This window comes from Grus americana, chromosome 1 (genome assembly GCF_028858705.1).
Source record: "Grus americana isolate bGruAme1 chromosome 1, bGruAme1.mat, whole genome shotgun sequence".
NCBI classification, from domain to species: Eukaryota; Metazoa; Chordata; class Aves; order Gruiformes; family Gruidae; genus Grus; species Grus americana.
The window spans coordinates 120231592-120255107 of NC_072852.1; the positions used below are offsets into that span (position 1 = coordinate 120231592).

The window sequence follows — 23516 nt, forward strand, 5'->3', positions numbered from 1 at the left end:
ACATTCTACAAAAAAGAGAGTATTTTCTGAATTAATGCAGCACGGGGCAAAAATTATTTACCCTTAATTCAGTACAACTAAGCTGATATAAAACATTTTGCAAAAACAACAGGTATTTTTATCCTTCTTCTGGAGGTCAGCCTCAGGTATGGGAAGGGTTGGGATGAATTTGACAGGCTACATGGAGGAAAAAATATCACTGCTTAACTTTTCAGGGATTTTATTCAAGATAGCTATCTTGTTTGCAGAACTAAACCAAGCTGACATGTACTCCTTTCTCCCTGAAGATTTACCTCATACCTCTTTCCAATGCCAGAGAGCTTGCATGCATTTTTGCTTTCATTTGCTCCAGAAAAAATCTAAGGATTTGTGCTATGTTCAATACAAAGATCATCATAGACTCCAAAAAAGACGCTCTTACCAAGTTGTCACGATAGCTATATGCATTTTCTCACGAATCATAACTTCCACTGAAACAAACGAAATTTGTCTTCACAATGTTCCGACACAGATACCCTCAGTGACGATGACTGCCTGACGATTTTCAAGTTTTGGTTGCCACATGAAGGAAATCCCATGCTATTTGAAAGATTATTTTAGAAAAGTTTATAAAGTGGGACTGGTGACTATGAAAGGATATTTTATTTAACAAAGGTAAGAATAAGTCTGGGTGAATAGGGCATTCACACAGCTTGCTTGAATAGGCAAGTGGGTAAAAAAAAAGCTCTTAAAGATCTCTCTGGCATGATCTCACAGGATCAGAGATCATGCCAGAACTGAATCCATACAGCTCTCTTAGCACGGGTACGGTGCCTTGCTGACGCAGTTACATTGATTTGGGACCTGGGTACCCAACTCTTCACGACACTGTGCAGTGCTGGGGGGTGTACAAGCACTGGCGAAGATGGAGCGCCACTGCGTTGGGCATCTCTTGGCTTGTCCTGAGTTTGGAAGGGGAAGCACTGATGGGATATTGTGTTTTGCTTTGAAAGGAAGCAAGGGAGACAGAGCTGCTGACAGATAGCTTTAAGTTCAGGCTTATACTGATTAAAAAGTTTAGTGGGGTTTTCCAGCTCACTGCACAGTAGAGAAAACAGTGAAGCCTTTGCTGATACTCACAGGCTGTTTTTCAGGAAAAAGACTGCCTATAGGAAAAGCTTATATTAGAAATAGGGAAAGGGTGGAGTATTTGCAAGGCCAAGGTGGAGGTTTGATGAAAAAAAACCCCCACAAGCGATGCTGAGAGGTCTTTGTCACTTCAAAAACTGACACACCATTAAAAGCCAGCAGGCGAAGCTTTCTTAGACAGCAGCAGCTTGATCTGAAGCTGGGCTGACAGCAGCAATAACATTTCTTACAATTGCTGCTGTCAGTGTTTGAAACCAGCTGGTGCTCTCTCACTGTCCCTCTTCTGCCCATGTATCCTGCACTGAACCCACAGGACAGTCTGCACCACGCTGCAATCATTTCCACACCAACTGCCTAAGAGTCAGACCTGCAAGGCTTGCAGCACACTGCAACATCAGATAGAGATACACTTAATAAGCAATAAAGCCAACTCTTTGGTTACGTTGATCCTGTGTCCTGCTCAGCCAAGCAGGAGGGTAAAAAGGATCAGTCCTGCACCTCCTCGCGCGGCTGGTACAGGTCTCAGCCTGGCGGTGCCTCAGCGAAGAGCTCAGCACTGGCTCTGCCCTCCTGCCTTTTTAGCTGGGAGAAGGGATGGCCTGCAAAGGGGAGCAAGGGGATCCTTTCCAGATGCAGAGCCATTCCTGCCCCGAAGCAGGGAGCTGGACGCGTGCAGGGAGCGGCTGCTCCCAGCACCCAGCTGAGCTTCATGATGCCGCCCTTGACTCAGCACCCAGTTGAAGGGTCAGGTAGACACTTTTTGGAAACTGGGAGGATAGTGAAACGAAGAGAACCAAAGCAGTAGGCAGGCTTTAACTAATGCCTGTGGGGTTTGTTTTTTTTCCTTTTCTTTTTTTTCTTTTTTGTTTCCCCAGGATCTGTTCAGTGTGGAACTGCCTTCCCAATGCTTTTTGTTTAATAATTATTATTTTCTTGTAAATGTTGCAGTAAAATGCCACAACTGAACAATAAGAATTTCTGAAGGATGCTTTGAATAACAGGGCTTCACTCTCTGGAGTCAGTATTGATCAGTAATGGAAATGGAAGTGAAATTTCACTGTGTAATTTACTGAGTGCTTGAATGAATGAGAACCTCAGCTTTCTCTTGGTCAACAGAACCACACCATCAGCAAGTTCAGGAGCTCACAGACTTCTTCTGAGCTCACTTTGTCAGTACAAAAATTGGATTTCATAATTCTGCAGCCCTCTGAGGTGATCCAGAATAAAAGGCAAAAGGTCCCAGTACTCCCTTAAATTACAGGCTTAGCGAGCAGCCAAGAGGCAGGAGGGGAGAGGAAGGAGGGAGGTGGCAGGGCACGGATTTCTCATTAGCGAAGAAGCTGCTGTGCGAGCAGGCAGGAGCTCTTCCCTTCTTCAGAGTACCTTCAACCTCTGCTCAGCTGCCCCAGAAAAATGATCGAAGTGCTCGGCGTTTGGGGGACACTTTTAAACTGACTGACTGCATAACTTTAAACAAGGCCGATAAGGTGTCCGGATGAATTTCAGCTGCGAACCTGCAGCTGCCCGTCGGGTCCCCCTTGCCGTAGGGGCAATTGCCGCAGCTCTGCCCCTCGTGGCTCTGTGGCTCGCACCATTACATGTCTTGGGCTTCTCGCAGTGTTTTGGCAGATGACGTAAAATCGCGTCTTTACGCTGTTCAAGTTTGTGATCACATAGATAGGTAATAGCCAAAACACCTTAGAAAAATATTCCAAGTTTCCCATTTCTAGACAGAGAAATCAGAATTCCCTGTCACCCCCGCAAGGCTGTACTTTAAATTGGCAAGTTTTGTTTTTCTTTCTCCGTGAAAACTGTACCCTCCTAGATAATCTGAAGATCTGTAACACTTAGTTAAATGATGCATGTTGCAGACTGCTAAAACTGTCATTTTCATAAAAGCATTAAAAATACCAGCTATGTTTCACAAAACAAAATAAAAACAACAGTTGCTGTTGACTACAATCATTGGAGTTATCTCTTAAGAAACACCAGGTTATCAGTAAAACTGTAGTTTAGGAGCCAAATTTGCTACTGGTATAAACCAGAGTAGCTATATTGATTTCAGCAAGACTATAAATTGATTTATACTTACTGGAGATTAGGTGTAAGTGACTGAAAATGAGGATTCCAACTAATGTGGATTTTTTTTTTTTAAAGATGATTAATTTTGTTATTTAGATTTAAGCTTTCTAATTCCAAGAAAAAGTCCTTAATCAATATGTCTTAAAGCAAAAGCATGACTACCATAGTTTAACTGAGATCATACATCTGTAATACATCAACATAACACATCGTGCATCTGTCTAACTGAATGCCAGGAGACTTGATCATCACATTGCTGTCTACTCCTGAAAGGTCTAATGAAACAGGAATTAAAGCACATTTTTGGTTTATATTTCTCTAAGCAGAACTTTGGTCTTTCATACAGTGCTGCACTTTTGAAAGATCTATTAGATGCTTTGTATCTTTCAGAAATAAATTTAAGGAGAATTCACATATTTTTAAGGACCTCTCCTGGTGGTGTAAAGAAGAAAAAAACTGATTAAGTCCAGGGGCCAGATAGATTTAGACCCTATGGAGATGCTATGTGGACATTCAGCCTAACAGGACCGGTGCACCTACAGAACTGAGGCCTTCCTGTTTCACTTTAATGCAATGTCTAAGTTATAAAAACTTGTAAAAGGGACCTCATCATGTAAATCAATACGCACTCCAGAACTAAAGCCAGAAAAATTGTCAATAAATAATGAAATGGTGATAGAAAAGTAAAGTATGGGAGCTCTCTGTTCCCATCTTCACCTTGTCACGCAAGCTGCTTCATACATTTTTAAGGATGCTCTGAGCCGGCGCTCTCCTGCCCAGTAGCTGAGCTAGAAGAGCCATGCTGAAGCCCTCGCTCAGGTGCCTCTCGTTTGAAACGCTGCAGTTTTAAGACTTGTTTGCTGATCCTGGGTGCAGTGAACAGAAACTGTTCAATTATACATCACTTCAGTTGAGGGTTAAATCGATCATGACTCCATGGAAACTGGCATCCTTCACAGGTTTATTCCTGGGATGTTTTGGGAGCCCAGATTCCACACAGAGGCTGGAGAATTGAGGAGTTCAAACTGTACTTACGGTTCACTGAAATCAGTGGGAGCCACTCTGTTGACCTCAACAGGCTCTGCACCGTGCCCATGAATTCATGGCTAAACCTGACCATGCCAAGGCGATGGGCAAGCATAACACTCTACTTATAGTTATGGGGAGGTCAGGCTACAACAAATAAACCAATATCAGTGCTGCCCTGCTGCTCTGCTGAAGATACATTCATGGATGAATTACTGTAACTCAGTCTCCACATCTCCATCAGTTTGAATCACCTGAGTGATGCTGACGAGGTGCCTCATTGCATTTTTGTTAATTAATCCACTGAGACTAGAAGTCCAGCTCTCACATGTAAATTAAGGATGCTGGCACGAAAATGCGAACCATACTGAAATACATCCACATGTACATACAGCTATGCTTTAAAGTTCAGCATATAAAGAAGCCCTTACATGGGTGGCAAAGATTATCATGACAGCCAGACTAAGAATGTACCGTTAAAACAAAAGTTTGTTTCTCTAGAGACATCGGTTTCTACTTTCAAAAAATAGCACGAACATGGCTTTTCTTGCAGATAAGATTTGGTTTACATTTTCAGATGCCTATAGATCTCCTATACATCTCAGATTACATTAAGGTGCTGTGACACCAGGGAAATGAACAGAGCTTGCTGTGTGTGAAGTCAGTTAAAGCAGAAACAGCTGTAAATGACCTCAAGGACCTGAAAGTGAGGCTAGATCAGTTCTTGTCTGTACGGAAACTACTGCTTCTGGTTACCTTGTCCTGACTGAAAGGCCACACAAAAATCACACACTGTCTCAACACTATCAAGCAAAATGCTTTGGCATTCTCAAAATTAAAATGGCATGAGCAGGCCATTTCTAGTTTGTGTAGAGGTGAGGTTTAAGATACGGACTTGTATCAGAACTGGTCTAAAAATCTATTATTTTAATTGAAGTGGACATCACATCTTTGGTTTGATTTGGAACATTTCCTAGTATTTTTAGAAATTTAACATTGCGGTTATGACTGTAAGAACATGACAGTAGTTGAAAATTTACTGATAAGTGTAATTCTTGCTTTAGGCATAAAACTCTCCACTAAGTATAATAATAAAGAATAGAATAAACAAGAGGAGCTGGAGACGTGTGTGCGCCTGCAAGGCTATGACCTTATTGGCATTACAGAGACGTGGTGGGATAGCTCCTGTGACTGGAGTGTTGGGATGGAAGGGTACAGGCTCTTTAGGAAGGACAGGCAGGGCAGGGGAGGAGAGGGCATCGCCCTCTACGTCAGTGACCAGCTGGAGTGCATGGAGCTCCCCTGGGGATGGAAGAGGAGCTGACCGAGAGCCTATGGGTCAGGATTAAAGGGAGCGCTGGGGCAGGGGACATCATACTGGGGGTCTGCTACAGGCCATCCAACCAGGGGGACTGAGCAGATGAAGCCCTCTATAGGCAGATAGGAGCAGCCTCACGCTCACAAGCCCGGGGACTTCAACCACCCCGACATCTGTTGGAGGGGCAACGCAGCAGAGCGCAAGCAATCCAGGAAGTTCCTGGAATGTGTCGATGACAACTTTCTCCTCCAAGTGATAGAGGAGCCCATGAGGAGAGGTGCCATGCTGGACCTTATTCTCACCAACAAGGAGGGCCTGGTAGGGGATGGCAAGCTCAAGGGCAGCCTTGGCTGCAGTGACCATGAAAGGGTGGAATTCAAGAGCCTCAGGGCAGCGAGGAGGGCACACAGCAAGCTCACTACCCTGGACTTCAGGAGAACAGACTTTGGCCTCTTCATGGACCTGCTTGGTAGAGAACCATGGGACAAAGCCCTGGAAGGAAGAGGGGCCCAAGACAGCTGGCTAATATTCAAGCATCACCTCCTCCAAGCTCAGGAGTACTGCATCCCAAAAAAGAGGAAGTCAGGCAAAAACACCAAGAGGCCCCCATGGATGAACAAGGAGCTCCTGGGCAAAGTCAGACATAAAAAGGAAGCCTACAGAGGGTGGAAGCAAGGGCAGGTAGCCTGGGAGGAATACAGAGAAACTGTCCGAGCAGCCAGGGAGCAGGTTAGGAAAGCCAAAGCCCTGATAGAAATTAATCTGGCCAGGGATGTCAAGGACAACAAGAAAAGCTTCTATAGGTATGTCAGTGATAAAAGGAGGACGAGGGAAAATGTGGGTCCCCTCCGGAATGAAACGGGTGACCTGGTTACCCAGGATATGGAGAAGGCTGAGGTGCTCAATGACTTCTTTGCCTCAGTCTTCACTGGCAAATCCTTGAGCCACACTGCCCAGGTCACAGAAAGCAGGGACTGGTAGAATGCACTGTAGGAGAAGATCAGGTTCGAGAATATCTAAGGAACCTGAAGGTGCACAAGTCCATGGGACCTCATGAGATGCATCCACGGGTCTTGAGGGAACTGGCGGATGAAGCGGCCAGGCCACTCGCCATCATATTTGAGAAGTCCTGGCAGTCCGGCGAAGTTCCCACCGACTGGAAGAGGGGAAACATAACCCCCATTTTTAAGAAGGGTAAAAAGGAAGACCCAGGGAACTACAGGCCAGTCAGTCTCACCTCTGTGCCCAGCAAGATTATGGAGCAGACCCTCCTGGAAACTATGCTCAGGCACATGGAAAATGAGGAGGTGATTGGTGACAGCCAACACTGCTTCACTAAGAGCAAATCGTGCCTGACAAACTTAGTGGCCTTCTATGATGGGGTTACAGCTTTGGTGGATAAGGGAAGGGCAATTGACATCATCTACCTGGACTTGTGCAAGGCATTTGACACCGTCCCACATGACATCCTTGTCTCTAAACTGGAGAGACATGGATTTGATGGATGGACCACTCAGTGGATAAGGAATTGGCTGGATGGTCACACTCAAAGAGTTGTGGTCAATGGCTCAATGTCCAAGTGGAGAATGGTGACAAGTGGCATTCCTCAGGGGTTGGTACTGGGACCGGCACTGTTCAACATCTTTGTCGGCGACATGGACAGTGGGATCGAGTGCACCCTCAGCAAGTTTGCCGATGACACCAAGCTGTGTGGTGTGGTCGACACGCTGGAGGGAAGGGATGCTATCCAGAGGGACCTTGACAGGCTTGAGAGGTGGGCCTGTGTAAACTGCATGAAGTTCAACAAGGCCAAGTGCAAGGTCCTGCACATGGGTTGGCACAATCCCAAGCACAGCTACAGGCTGGGCGAGGAATGGATTGAAAGCAGCCCTGAGGGGAAGGACTTGGGGGTATTGATTGATGAGAAGCTCAGCATGAGCCGGCAGTGTGCGCTTGCAGCCCAGAAAGCCAACCGTGTCCTGGGCTGCATCAAAAGCAGTGTGACCAGCAGGTCGAGGGAGGTGATCCTGCCCCTCTACTCCACTCTTGTGAGACCCCACCTGGAGTACTGTGTCCAGCTCTGGGGGCCCCAGTACAGGAGAGACATGGAGCTGTTGGAGCAAGTCCAGAGGAGGGCCACGAAGCTGATCAGAGGGCTGGAGCACCTCTCCTGTGAGGACAGGCTGAGAGAGTTGGGATTGTTCAGCCTGGAGAAATGAAGGCTCTGGGGAGGTCTAATTGTGGCCTTCCAGTACCTGAAGGGGGCCTACAGGAAAGCTGGAGAGGGACTGTTTATCAGGGAGTGTAGTGACAGGACAAGGGGCAATGGGTTTAAGCTGAAGGAGGGTCGATTTAGATTAGATGTTAGAAAGAAATTCTTTACTGTGAGGGTGATGAGGCACTGGAACAGGTTGCCCAGAGAGGTTGTGGATGCCCCCTCCCTGGAAGTGTTCAAGGCCAGGTTGGATGGGGCTTTGGGCAATGTGGTCTAGCGGAGGATGTCCCTGCCCATGGCAGGGGGGTTGGAACTAGATGATCATTAAGGTCCCTTCCAGCTCAAACCATTCTAGGATTCTATGATATTTGAAGAAGTTCTTTTCAGTGCTGATCTTTGAGGTCCCTTCCAACCCAAACGATTTTATGATTCTATGATTCTATAAGTACAATTGAATCCAGTGCTGCCAAACCTACAGAAAACATGGGTCGTCTATTTTAATTGTTGCAGCTGATGAAAAAAAAAAAAAGACCAGGAAGCAAAAATAATCAGCTTCAGAAAAATTAAATTAAATTAAATTTAAAAAAAAAAAATCTCACTTTTAATAGGAAAGATTTTGTTGGTAACAAAAAGATAGGAAATGGGCATTCTAGAAAGGAAGGTTCCCTTTACATGCAACTCTTAAAGTAGAAGAAAGCAAAAAAACCGATAGTATTATGAACCAGCACAGTCTGGGATTTTTCAAAGTCAATGTTAATTTTCAAATCAAAATAACAAATAAATTAGATAGCAACAAGAAAAGATGATGGTGCTACTACACGCTCCTAGTAGAGTCCCTGAGGCACTGGTACCAGTTCTTTCTCTCCTCTTCATAAAAAAACCCCCAAACAAATACATCTTCTTAACAACAGTATCACTGATTCATAAATGACAGTTGTAAAAATAATTTTAATTACTTTTCTCATTAATGAATTGAATTTAGCTTTCAGGCATTTTGTACACTACCTAAAATGGAATTCTCACATTACAGTTGCACAGAAACGTCATATTTATAACCTAACAGCTGCCCTATTTAAACTGATGATTCACACTGATTTAGTTTTCCTTCATGATCTCATAACATCTTAGCTTCTGATCTGGACCTGTTTAGGTTCATTTTTATTGTACTGACAAGGTTAAAAAACTTGCAGCGTGAACCTTCCCCTCTGTAAATCCACCAGAAAAATAATGCAAGCCAATGATTTCAAGTATGTAGTCATGTCAAATTAAATGCAGAATTAAATGGTTTTAATCCTTGCAGAACATTCAGCTTTTCACAGCAGAAGGAGAAAAAGCTCCTGATACTCTGCAGAAATAAAACCTGAGACAGGATAAAGACAATTTACTGTCATTACTGATGTGCCATTTTTATGATAAGAAGCAACAGTCTGTCTCTTTGTGACATGTTCCTAGTTTTCCAACAGAGCAATAGAAAATAAAAAGAATGTTATAGGCACCAGATAATTTAATATGGTAACGTTAGTTACACGCATCGAGGTGAGTAATTTCAGAATCTGTCACATATATGTAAGTAAGTATACATACAAGTAAGTTAACATACATGTTAAGAATATTTTCTATAGTTAAAAACATAGGCAAGCAGTTATTTTTCCCACTTACAACTGTTCTGCCTGTCTTGCTGTTTTCTCACCTTCCTATTTTGATTTGCCTCTTTATGTAGTTTTCACAGAACTGGACCTTGGTCACCATTTGTGGAGTCAGGATGATGATTTCCTTGTTCTATATACACACTATATATGGTGTGTATATATACGTATATCTTTATTTGTATATATTACTTAGTATTTGAAACCAGACAATGCAAGTGTATAACTAAAAAAGAAAACAATCTATATGTTATCCTTTTCTTACTTTGCTGTGGGGTTTCTGAACAATAAAGGTCAAACATAGGTTCCCACGTATCTTCAAGAAATACAGTTTTGGATCTGGAAACTGTGGAACTGTACAATTCTATTTTCAGTCAATGCAGAATAATGTAATATGCATGGGAAAAGGAGGCAAAAGGTGAGCTGGAGGCCCTAAGTCAAGAGTCCCAGCCATTACTGAATCCCCAGTGGCTGAATTTGTATCGGATTCAGTTACTGCTGCAGCTTATGGAGCGCTGTCAGCAACTTTTCAACAGAAAGCAAGTCTCTAAATAGACTCCACCACTATGTCACACTCGCCTGCATTGGTAGAAGAGGGAAATAGCTCCTTCACCCTTGAACTCATAGATCAGTGGAAAAGAGTTCACATCTTTTTATCTCCAGTTACAGGCCTGACATTGGAAATATACTATGCTTTCTATTACTTCATGGTTCATATTTTCCTTATTGTGCTAAGCAGCTTATTTTTAGCTGTAGTGACTGAATACTGGAAAAGAAGATTTGTGTCTTGGCTTGCATGTTTAACACAACATTTATGCACTGCAGGTGATGTCCAGCCTCTATTTTAAGGGATCCTTGTAAACAATTATTTAATAAAGTAATTGTATTCTGTGGCTTAAGGCTTTTCTACAAGCTAAGACTTTGCTGTTCAAGTCTGCAGGATTAGTCAAAGCAGCAAAAAATTTGTAAATTGGGTCAAGAATGCTAATTAAGGCATCTTAAATACTGAAAGAACTTGATCATTCAGCAAAGCTGGAGAGGTTAGACCAGTGTTCACGTCTTTTCTCTTAAATATGCAGCAGGCTTAGGGCTACACTTAGGCTGCTTCACTTAGGTGCCCAACTGAGAAACCCAGACCAAAGAAGTGTCCATACTTGCCTACTAAGGGCCTGACTGAAAGCAGGCCTGTCCTGTCCTCTGGCTGCTGCGAGAAGGCAGTGGCTGCTGGCCAAATCTCCTCCTCTGGGACGGAGAGGCCAAGCAGGAGGGCTGGCAGACAGAGGATGGAGCTCTGCCCTTGCGCATCAACCAGCAGCACAAGGACAGCAAGAGGAGAATGCTTCCAGTGGAGCAGGGGCTTGGCAAACTGGTGCTTCTGCTTTGTGCAGGTGTAGGGACCAAGGAGAGCACTCAGCATCCCTGTGGAGAAACAGGGTGCTCTTGCCATCTTCATGGCTGTGAAATCAGTCTCAGGAAAATCTTCTTTTTTCTTCAGAGTTTGCCGGGCTGCAACTGCCTTTTCTCCGCACCCACATGCAGGTTTCTTTCCAAACTGATTCCTTTCATCAGCTGAAAGTTTGTAGAGGAAGTTCTGAGACATAAAACCTTCGGATAGTTTAAATGGATTTCAGAATTCCCTAGTCTGATATACCCAGTGAACGGGATCTCTTCTCTGGAAGTGTATCTGAGATGCTGTTAGTACTTCACGGTTTATATATTCATGTGACCTCCAAAGAGGCAAGGAAGCGGGATTGTCAAAATGAGCTCACACTTATTTTGTGACATGAGGTAGACAAGTTTCTGCCTAGTCCAAGTGAAACTAACCCTTAAGGGTAATGTTATATATAGAAGGATAATGAGGATAATATATTTAACGATAATGTCATATATCTCAGTCAGTCACCAAGGGGAGCTGCTCCGGAGCCAGCCTGGCCCTCAGCAGCAGATCTTGGCACACAGGGGGTCTTCCTGAGACAGGGAAACGCCGGGGTAGCGGAGAGACCCACCAGGAGCTGGTAGCTCTTGCGGGAGATGCTGACACAGCCTGGGTGTTGCCAGAGCCATGGCAGCCGCCCCACACCTACACAAGGCAGCCCAGGGAGCGCCAGCTACCAGGAGCGCCATGACCAGAGCAGCCAAACACAGCATGGTGGGTCAACCAGGACGTGGCGCCGCAGTTGGCACGGGAGGGTGCACAGGGAGGGCAGCTTTTTGAAGGAGGGGCACTCCACTGGCCGAGTGGGAGAATTGAAGTACACATAACCCAGCAACCAGGCACCATTCTGTGACAGGCCAAGGGCACCCATCCTACCGGACCCTCAAGGCAGAATGGTGGGCACTTGTCTGAGAGCAAAGGCTGCAGCTCTGGCTGGGGGATCTGCACCATCTACCCCAGCAGTGGCCAATGCCTCCACGCAGATGGAGCTGCTGAAGGGAGAGGCTGCAGTGCAGACCTCAGGCTGCAGAAAGTGCCCAGACTTTTCTCCTGGGGCGGGGATAGGCAGCAGACCTGCCTGCAAAAGGTGTGCTCAGGTGGAGGACCTCCTGCATCCCAGAAAGCCAAACGTATCCTGGGCTGCATCAAAAGAAGCATGACCAACAGGTCAAGGGAAGTGATTCTCCTCCTCTACTCCACTCTGTGTTCAGCCCTGAGCCCCCCAACACAGGAAGGACGTGGAGCTGTTAGAGCAAGTGCAGAGGAGGGCCACGAAGATGATCAGAGGGCCGGAGCACCTCTCTAACGTGGTAAGACAGTTGAGGTTGTTCAGCCTGGAAAAGAGAAGGCTCTGGGGAGACCTTATAGCAGCCTCCCAGTACCTGAAGAGGGCCTACAAGAAATCTGGAGAGGGTCTGTCTACAAGGGCATGGAGTGATAGGACCAGAGGTAATAGTTTTAAACTGAAAGAGGGTAGGTTGAGATTAGATATAAGGAAGATGTGTGAGGGTGATGAGACACTGGAACAGGTTGCCCAGAGAGGTTTTAGATGACCCCTCCCTGGAAGTGTTCAAGGCCAGGTTGGATGGGGCTTTGGGCAACCTGATCTAGTGGAGGGTGTCCCTGCCCATGTCAGGGGGTTGGAACTAGATGGTCATTAAGGTCCCTTCCAGCTCAAACCATTCTAGGATTCTATGATATTTGAAGAAGTTCTTTTCAGTGCTGATTAACATGACAGAAAAATATAATTTGAGGGTCTGAGTTTTGCAGTACCCCTGTGAAAGAGAAGTTTCTGCAAATAGCAAGAGATCTGATGAAAACTGTCTAGATATTGCCTGTTCAAGCACTGGTCAGATATTATTTCTTCCAAGCATGAATTCCATTGCCAGAGGATACAAATAAGTGGTCTGTTCACAAAAAAAGACATAAATAGCACTTGGGAAGTACAGAAATATCAAAATATTTCCCAGTTAATAGCTGTTCTTTTCTCAAGCACAATAATTTAGAAGTAAAGAGAGGAAAAAACCCAAGAGCCTTCTTGGCTGAGGCTATTACTGAGATTTAAAATTATAATAAGAGGAATCTATTTTTAATAAAGTGCTACTGCAATGTTTATTGCAGTTAAGAATAATTGTTATGATAACTCAATTTGTCGTTAATAATTTTAAAACAGAAAATATTATTATAAAACTTTTTTCAGCCTCTATAATTATCTTCCACTTTTTAACATTATAGACTCTTTGATGGCACAGTGGGAGGTAGGAAGAGAGTATATTTCTTTTGAATTTTTGTCCCACCCAGTTTCTGAATGCAAGGTTTGGACGATAACTTTGGAGGACAAAGGACTGACTCATTTGTCAACCTCCCAGGTAAACTTTGGGTAACATTTGTTGAAATTTCTGAATATTAATATGAAAAAGTGCCTCAGTTTTGATCCAGAAGGACCTAGTATACTGTTGAGATGATTTCCCAGTCTGCTTTTTCCTTGAGGACCTGATCTTGCTAACCAAACTTCTAGTTAGTGACAACTGTGGAGAGGAAAACAATAATCATAATCCCAAACTTCTGGGAGTTTTGATGCTGAGAAAGATGCAATGCTAACAATGTACTGACAGCATTTTTATACCATGAAGAATATTAACACTGCACAGAGGTTTAGGAACTGAAGACCCACTTTTCTAAAGGGTATGATTTATCCAACATGTTTAAAATACTGCTGTGCTATCTCTACTGTTTTCTCTTTTAATGTGCCTCCTGGGACACATGAGTATTCTGATGGCTTATGGAGAACCGTCACCATCTGCAGTGGGTCAGCTTCAAGGCCTGCGCAGATTAGGTCTGCCAGCTCTGTGAAGTCCACAAAAACCCAGGTCTGCATCCATCCTTTCATTTTCGGAAGCTAAGCAGAAGTTTTTGTTAAGCAGCAATTTCAGTTTGCTTGGTGGTTTATAATGTATTATTATTAAAGAAAAAATAATTATGCTATTGTTGATGCTGAAGCAAAGCCTACAAATAATCTAATCTTTTTCCAAAAATGGAGTTGTAAAGATCAGAATGCAAGGATGCATGACATGCTTTGAAAACACTGAATGTAGGAATTAGTTAAAAAATCTTCTCTATTCCATTTCCTGTAGTTTTAACTTTTGAAAAGTTTAAGAAAAATGCAACTCCTAAAACATTTTTTATTGAAGACTGTTTAATAACATCTTCTCTACGCACTTGGAAGTTTTGGCCAGTGTCAAGACAATGATGCAGAAAACATCTACAGCTGCTTGTACAGAGAGCTAGAAGTAGCCTCATGGCTAGGAAAGCTTGCCTAGACATCTGATGAGCCATCCAAATATAACTCAAGCTGATGAGGTGATCGAATGTTTCAATTCAGTTTCTGAATGAAAAGACTTTCAATGGAAGTTGGGAACGTCATAGCAGGTTGATGTCAGTCCCCAGAATAGAAGTCACTGAATCTTGATCACCCCTTTTCCTCCTCCAATGAAAAAGCATTCAGGTTCCCTACTCCTTAATCATTAACTATCTCACTTTGGAGCAACCTGAGGTCTCAGACACTACCTGTTGGATAAAGCAGATGATCAGCAAGCTTCACTATACAAGTACAAAAGAATCCTACGAGATGCTCAGGAACAGCAAAGGAACAATCAGTGATATGATTTGGGATGCCCTCAGAAAATCACAGGAAGGTCTTCTGAAGTAAAGCCTCAGGTGGTCTCATATTTTGCTTGCTCATACCAAACATGGTAGCAACAAGCTAAGAAATATGTGTTGTAATAGCTCAGTCAGTTATGGCTGACAAAGTCTTGCCCAGTAAACTCCATCATTACCTTTCTTGAGTAAAGTTGCAGCCTTGCCACCTTGCCATTGGGTACATTAGTTTCAAAATGTCCCATTTATCAAAATTTTTGTTACAGGCTTTCTGAGGTTGTCTTATAATTGTTGGGGATTATTTTCAAAAACAAATACTACTTACTGCAGACTCCTAAACCTTTACTGCAACCATAAAAGTTGCAATAGGTAGCATTACAGGCAATTTGAAAAGTGAGATCAGAAGTTAGGAAGAAGAAAGCATAAGTTATTGAAAGTGACATTGTACAAGAATGAGATCAAGTTGGGGGAGAAGAAAAGCAAAGCACCATGAAAACAGGTAAAAGTTACCTTGAAAGAAAAGACTGACTTAAAGGAAGAATAAAGATGTGCTGAAGAAGCATAGTCAGTGTTTCATCTCAGATGTTCTCATCTACATAATCTAAATACCTTAACTTTTTAATTTCTTCTTCATGTTCCCAAATGTAGAATTAGTTTGATTAATTGTATTTGAAGTATTAATTACTTCTGCAGAATTTCTGAGGTAGTGGGTGAAAGAAGATGCCCAGTGAGTCTTTCCTCACTGATTTGAACACTAAAAATATCGGTCTGTCTGCTACTACTGAAAATTCTTTTTACGTATACATTTTGTTTAAAGCCCTTCATAAAGTAACCTTTCATAACATATCATTCAATATTTATGGGCCAACATTCGAGTTGCTCCACTGGAACACTTAATTTTTTGCAAGGTATTGAAGCAAATTATTCATTTCATAACATATTTCATTTCCTTAGTGCAAAGGAAAACTAAAGCTGATCAAGAAAAGCAGGCAAAAAATCGAGCCATTTAAACCAACAGAGCTAAAGATGGCTACAAGTCTGTAGTTCACTAGAGGGGCTCTGATGATGTTTCAACTCCGGAAGCTTTTAAGTCAAGCACAGGGACCAAATTTTGATGCTGCATGCCCTCAAGAAAATCATCTTTATATGGAATATATTAGAGTATTTCCGAATACTAAATATGCATAAGTAATGTATGTGGAACATGAAAGAAAGAGAGTAAGCTATTTGTTAAAGAAATGATAAAAAATGTTTGTTGATTGACTGGAAGGAGAGGGCTGCAATTTTGACTTAGATGTGAATGCAGATGCTTCCCTTTAGCAGAGCAAGGACAAATATTTATCTTACTTTTTTTGAGCTAGAAATGAAAATTATTTCTATCTTTATCTATTTCTACAGCTCCTGGGTTTGTGGTTCTGTGACTACACAGAAATCAGTCATTTCTCTCACTATTTTATTTCCTACTTATTTTCCTTCTTATCTATCTGTACGAAACACTAATTTCCTGCCTTGTGTTTTTTAACTTTCTGCCTTCTGCTTGGTCTTTTTCCTCCCATGTTCTTTTAGCTTTCTCTAGAAAAATCCTTTATGCTTTCTTTTCAGTGCCCAGTCCTATTTTTGAATGGCTGTCCTGATACCACTGTCTTCCATTCCTCTGTCCTCACAACAACTGCTTTTCCATTTATGGTGCATATTAAGCAAAATACGGTAGTTTACTCATTACTCTTTTTTACATATATATGAGTACTACTGATTACTTTCTGTGTATATAAGTAGCCCCACCCACATTGCCAAATGTATATACCAAATAAAAATAAAATAAATCATGTTTTCAGAAAGCACACAAATATAATTATGCCTTTTTCCCATTTGAATACTCTTCACATCATGTATTCTGTAACAAATACTGACAAATCTTCTCAGAAGATTTTATAACGTGTTTGATCTCAGAGTACCACTAATAATCTACCTATGCTATTGTGCGCTTGGATATCACTAGAAACAACATTCTTTGTGAACTGGAAATTTGATTGAGCCCAATATTTGGATGTCCCTCAGGCACCTTCAGTCAGCAAGAAGTTGGTGTGAGTTTAAATTTGTCTGAAGGTAAAAGGCTCCATATCCCTTGAGCTATTGCACTGTCTTAATTTTCTCCTTTTTTTATTCTCCTCCCTTTAGATAATCCTAGTTTGATATTAGGAGATGTCAAAGAGAGTATAACAGCTCAAGAACGTCACCAAAGTGTTATTACATCTTTGACAAGCTACAAGGCAGAAGGGATAGTATATCTTGTACAATCTGTCTTTATGAACTGTTCTGATAGCAAACCTTTGCTCTCAAGCACAAAGTATTGCTGTAAGACACATTTTATTAGTGGGTGGTTTGAGTTGGAAATGGGCACATGTATCCTCGTATGATCTTATTTATCCCAGAAGAGTCTATTGCCTGATGGCTGCAGCTGTGGAGGAGTGGATTTGATGGCCTAGACAGTCCCTTTCTGATCTAAATTTCCAAGTTCCTCATTTTTCTGTACATGGGAGAATATACACAAATGTTATGTTAGCTGGGACAAAAAGCATTTATCTCTGTAAATAGTTATCGTGCACTTTCTTCCTTGTGATACACCCTTTCCTGTTAACCAGCCTAGGCATGGGGTGAAATGCTCGCCCCCACGGACCAAAATGTTACCTCTAGTGTCTCACCTGGCCGATGTGCCTTTGGAACTGCCATGTTCATCACTCGCCCTCCATCCTGAGGTTTGGGGGGGGATGCGGTAAACCTGCAAATCCCCGACTCTGATGGCGTGCTTGAGGTCAGACTGTCTGTGTAGTCATTAGTCCCTGCCGTGAGCTGCTCTGATGATGTGTCTGATATGAAGCATTCTGTAATGGTGAACTTGGCATGTCTCAGCTGCTCTTCCATTTTTGCATGCTCGTATGCTCTTGCTAGCTCTTCATATGTTGAGGAGGCACTTTCTGTGGAGACCATGCTGCTTCTTGCTCGATCTGAACAGAAATATAAATAATGGGAGAAAGAAAACATCTGCACAATCCTTTTTGGAAGAAAAACTATGAACGTGATAGCATTTCTTAATAAAATGCAGAGCCCTTGAAATTATCAAGGTAATTTAAATGAGTCTGCTTCACTATAAATGTCTGCACAATTTTAGTTTAGTCAGTTACTTGATAATTACAGATAATCTAAAGTGAAATCTTATTCTGCTAGCAGCATTATGTGGCTTAGCATTAAATTCATGGTTTAGAAGAAATAACCTTTAATACATGGAAAAGGTTACTTTTTAACAAAAATAATTTTTCTAAAAGTTAAATGCCTTAAAAATGTTAGAAACAGATTTAACAGAATGAGGAACAGCTTCTTTACATTATCTTTTTACTGCATCTCAGAAATATTTCTGTGAGGTGATGTCTAGGTAAGAAAGGATAGTCCTTCTGTACCTGTTTCATTCTTAAAACTTTTTCATATGGAACAAAGGTCTTAAGAAAGCAATATTGTTTGGGAGCTACCAGCCTGCAGTCATTCAGGTGCTTTTTTCAATGCTGCTGAAGCTAATGGGGGCTTCATATTTGACACACGGGCTATTATGACCTAGAAGCTGTTCTTTTCTGCTGATGAGTTTCTGAGAAAATCAGTATTTCTTAAGCACTATTATTGAAGATGTAAATGGCTACTGATACATTAAAAAGCATTCTGGAAATGCAGTGCTCATTTCTGTGAGGACAAATCACTGGTCTGTTGTGCCCATCGCACTTGTACTTCAGTGGGCTGGAAGAGCAAAGGACTTTCAAAAGTTTCTTGGTCAGAAGTCATGTTTCATCACAAGATCTATACAATTTCAGACATTGTGGTGATGTTCAATAAACAGTCATAATGTAATAGCTAATTCATAAAGATGGGACTCCTATAGCAGCCAGAGGCAACTGTGTCATTATTGCAAATCTTTATCTATTTTATTGTGTGCTGGGATCCTTGCATCAGTTTTCATTGCGCACAAAAAACAACACTCCTCCTCCAAGGTAAACAGGACCATACATTATTTAAAATGACAAATACTTCTACAATATGCTGTAACTTGTTTAAGATTTTGAGCTGGCCAGAACTTAAACAAGGCTTTTTTTCCCACAGGAAACATCATTCTGTTTTTCAAGTTTGATTTGTAAATCAGACCAAAATAATGTCTTTTGAAATTTCTGATCAGCTAGAAAATCCTGGAAGGCTGCAGTTGCCCAGTGCCATAGAGCAGTATCTGTAAATATGATGGTCATGCAAAGGTCCTGCTCTGGTCCATGAAGCTCGGGACCTGCAGCTTCCTATATGCCATGCCCTGGTGAGACTATTCCAGGGAGAATCTGCTTGAACACCTACTTTAGATTTGATGAAAGTTCATCCAAGACCAAGATGAACTTCATGAAACCTAGATTAGTGAGAAAATTTCTGATGTCCTGTAGTTAGAATAGTAGAACTTAGTTACAGCTATGAATTGCTGCAATACATTTCTCCTAAGCTCAAATGCTGCCTGGAATTAGTTTGACAAGAAGTGCTAAATTCTGCCAAATATCAACTGCATCAACTAGATTCAGAAATCTGAACTGATCTGAAAAGGGATCAAAGTTGCACATTAGTTCAACTGATTCTTGAACACATGTTTTGGCTACATCTATTATAATGTTTATTTGGAAATTTTAAACTTCTGAAGTACTTAAACTGACTCTATTCTTTCCCCAGAAACCAAGTGTCATAATAGAGCTACATTTTGGCACCAGAAAACCTTTCTTGAGCATGACCTAAAGCTTGCTATCCCTTACATAAATCACTGTGTGTTCAAGGGTAGACACGGAGTAGGAAAGTATCCACATTAAAACATAGACTATGAAGTCTGTTTATAAAATTGCATGTAGTTTGTCTATTAAACCACACAGCAAATTGAATTCTCTGCCCTTTGCCACACGCATTGGAAAACATCCTTGAGTGACGAAATGTCAGAACACATGCAAGTGCACCTGAAATCTGGAATGTCTACAAAAAGGGTTTCTGAGATAACATTTGCTATTTATATTTGTACCTGTATAACTAGTAGAGTTAATCCTTAAAGCCTCACGATAATTCTACCTGAAGAAATCAGAATGAAGTTTGTCAGCTGGCTAGAAGTATCTGTTGAGTGCTGTTACCCTATGGAGACAACACAGGGGTCTGCAAGTTTAAGAGGATGAGTCGTGAAAAGATGAGAACTCCAACCTATAAATTACTGGATGTAAGGGAAGTCAGATGCTTATAGAGAGAATAAAAACAGTCATACTGGTTTTCATGGTGAAAGGCCAGTCACACCTACTGCTTTGTAGGTCTAACACATAGCTTTTTCACATGACTGACACTTTTCCCCTAAAATCAGGATGGAAGGTAGGCAATTCTTTCTGAGGAGGCCAGAGTAAGCCTGGATTCGCTTTTGTCAGGCATACCTTTAAACAGTATTTTACTCTTCTTCATATTTGACCTTTATTAAGTTTGCTTCGTGAGTGTTCTTCTGCTTAATCGTTTACTCATGTATTTGCCCTTTTTTTTTTTTTTTTTGGTCACTTGTTCAGTGTAAGGCAGAGGACAAAGCTTCTTTTTTTCAGTTACAATTGCATTTATAATGTGAAGACATCAAGAAGAGATTAAGGCAGAGTATGTATTCAGTGTCTCCCCACTTATCATCTAGAGGAATAAAACCTATGCTGTTTCTCAGGAAAATCAGAGCTAGCTGCTGCAGTATTCAGTGATATGAATGGATTTTGACTTGGACTCTAATTCCAGATTTTTCCCTCTCATTTTTTCAGCTTAGAATAAACCTTATGAATGTATTACATGAATGGGAAAAGTAAGACTAACCTCAATGTAGCTCAAACCTTAAAACCATTCCACCTACAACTCAGGCATATTCTTGGTTGCTAATACTGCCCCTTCCTGGTCAATGCCATTTCATGCAGCAAATTCTCCTACTTTTTCCTTCAGATACAGGAAGTACAGCACTTCAGCTACAGGAATACCGCCATGTCTTTCAAAGGACTCTAGTATGCCTGTGTGGCATAAGAAACCACAGGCACAATATTTGTTATCATTAGCACTATATGCATTTGTGGCACCCCTTATAAATAGCCTATAGAAAAACACCCTAGCAAGAAAAAAATAATGATGCCTAAGCACCAAATGGAGTACACCAAGGACCAAGAAGGTTACTGCAGCTACTGCTGTCCCATTTTCACAGCGCAGCCCTGCGGAGCGCCTCGTACCTGTGTCCTGCGAGGGGCTGACGCTGTAGCTGTCGCTTTCCTTGTCCACGGATCCTGCTGGCCTGGGTGTGGGCAGCCTCCAGTCTGTGGTGAGGGTATGAGCTGATATGGTGGGGTGAGGTCTGTTGAGGGTCCACTGACTAGCGTAGCGGTTGCGAGCTGTAGGTCCAGTTTTGGCACTCCTCCTTGTGGTAGGATCTGTGATGGATAACAGAGACTGTCTTTGCCACTAGACTCTTGAAATGATAAGGAAGCAAGCCCTGTCAGAAGCAGATGGCCACTGAAATCATGTTGTTTAAAAAAATAACCCACAAAACATTCTTTGGGGGGGGCGGGGGGGAAGATCAGTGGAAGTGCTGTTCATTACCAAACTGCTAATGCTTTTTTGAAATACTCCCTTTTACAAATGAAACCATACGTTATTAAAAGGGGGCAACTGAAGAGCTGACAGCCCCACCAATCTCCCATTGACACGTTCTTTATCCCTTTAGTCCAACACAAGCAGTCCTCCAGTGCCAAACCCACTTTGAGAAGTGAAAGAGCACAAGGCAAGTAGATCTGGTTGGGATTTCACAGCACATCTCAAGTGAAGTCTAAGGTAAATTATCAGTGTAGATGTGTCCTCAGAAACACCCTACACCAGGTACCTGCCCTCAGTTTGTAAAACCTGTGCTCAGAAATATGGTGATATCATTTCCTAATCTGGACCTTTTACTAATACTTTTACTATATTATGGTGTTAATCAGCTGCAGATTCCCTATTTTTTTAACAAGTAGCCAAGACATAAAACATAATAGTGCCATCAGAGTTTCAGTGGGAACAGGTTCATAAAGATTTGATTATTAAAAAAAAATAGTAAATAAATATAATTTCTTAAACTTTAAAAATCATCTGCTACTTGTTTAAGGTCAGCAATGTTTTAATTTTTATTATCCTAGAGATAATATGGTGACCAAGGGAGTAAAAGCAAATGATCTGTCAAAATTGACCTCCTCAATTTTGTTAATAATTCTTCTGTAAAAGTGAGTCTTGTACTCCTTAACAAAGCAAGTGGAATACAAAATTAATTATGTGGCAAACAGAAAGTGACTAAATCAGCACCGAAGGATTTCTCTTCAAAGCTTCTGAAAGGATATTACTAACAATAGAGAGAATGGGTATTAGAAATGAAAAATTCAAATCTATTCAAATGTTCTTTGACATTCAAATGGTGAAATTGTCAGTCTTTGAGGTAAGAGACTTTAGCAGAAGCAATTTAAAGAAAAAAACAATACCCAGATAATGACTCTGAGTATTGCTTCTGCCTAAGCAACCCCAGTAAGAATTTGTATTCTGCTGCTTCAAAGGAACAAGGTATTTATTTACAAATGTCAGCTATGGTCTGATCCTTCTCCTATTTCACATCTTCCCTCTACAGCAGTGGAAAAATATGAACCCAGTGCCATTGATAACTGATCCTCCTGGTAGCACAACACATAGCCGCCTCAGATGAGTAACATCCAAAAATGCACTTGGCACAATGTGACCAGCCTGTCAGTATAAACCACCACTCGAACCAGCTGTGGAAAGTCGGCACGTGGCTGTTGTGTAGCCAGAAGCGAGCCTTGTGCCTGCTGTGAGGGAAGACATGAAGGACAGAAGGAGAGTGCTGGTGGGAAAACTCTCGGCATGGTGCAGGGGCTGCTTGGTCTGGGAAAGAGAAGAATCAGGGGGATCTCATCATCGTACATAAACACCTGAAGGGAAGATGCAAAGACGACAGACCCAGGCTCTTTTTGGTAGTGCCCAGCGATAGGAGGAGCTTCCCTCTGAACTTCAGGAAACGCTTTACTGTGAGGGTGGCTGAGAACTGGCATAGATTGCCCAGAGAGGTAGTGGAGTCTCCATCCTTGGAGGTATTCAAAAGTTGTCTGGGTATGTCCCTGGGCAACCGGCTCTAGCTGACCTTGCTTTCAACAGAGGGGTTGGACTAGCCAGTGCCCAGGGGTCCCTTCCAACCCTCAGCTGTTCTCTGATCCCGTGACTCAGTAGGCTTTCATCAGAAATTTGAAGGAGGCAGGAGAGCCTGCTGCCAGCACACAGGAGGTCAGTGCTCATCCTGCTGAGCATGAGCTGAGCAGTAGCTCTGCCCCAGCTGCGCTGTGCCTGCGTAAGGGTCTCTGTAACACAGACACAGTGAGTGCCGGAACTGCCAGGGTGATGGAAAACAGCGCACATCTGGTGCCCCGGTTGTTCAGCCAGCTCTGCTGTCATATGCTGTAACATAACTGTAGAGACCTGAGGTGAGCAAGGCAAAGGTTCACAGAGCATAACTCTTTCATAAATAAATACAAAAGAACTAGAGAACAACTTAAAAAGTGCTGTAAGGGAATACTCGCCAATCGGTGAGCATGCTCAGGCAGGAGGATTCATAACCTCTGAGGCGCCCAGCTGGGCACTGCACCCCTCTTCACACAGAAAGCTGTAGGTCTAAACAAAATCTCATAGCCTAGCCTCTACCAAAGCTGTATTAGTGTCTTAAATCCAGAGAAAACAACCTAAAAAGTCTTTGACCCAACCCTGCACACTGCTGCAATCAGATCTTTACTTTAAAATTAAAGGGATGGTGGATTTTTACTCCCAAAGCTGGGCTGGACACAGATCATACTCTCATACACGAGTCAAACCCCATTTTAATTTGAGGGAAGTATCCCTGGCTTCAGTGGACTGAAGCACATAACT

General features: G+C 42.3%; 1 protein-coding gene across 1 annotated transcript in view; it reads right to left on the reverse strand.

Moving 5' to 3' along the window:
• Positions 1-23516, reverse strand: part of DSCAM (DS cell adhesion molecule) — a 476818-nt gene that overhangs the window by 4969 nt on the left and 448333 nt on the right. Inside the window, exons 31-32 of the mRNA XM_054820229.1 lie at positions 20795-20992; positions 17210-17512 (exon numbers count right to left, since the gene is read on the reverse strand). Coding sequence (XP_054676204.1) covers positions 17210-17512; positions 20795-20992 — 501 coding nt within the window. The remainder of the gene's footprint in view (positions 1-17209; positions 17513-20794; positions 20993-23516) is intronic.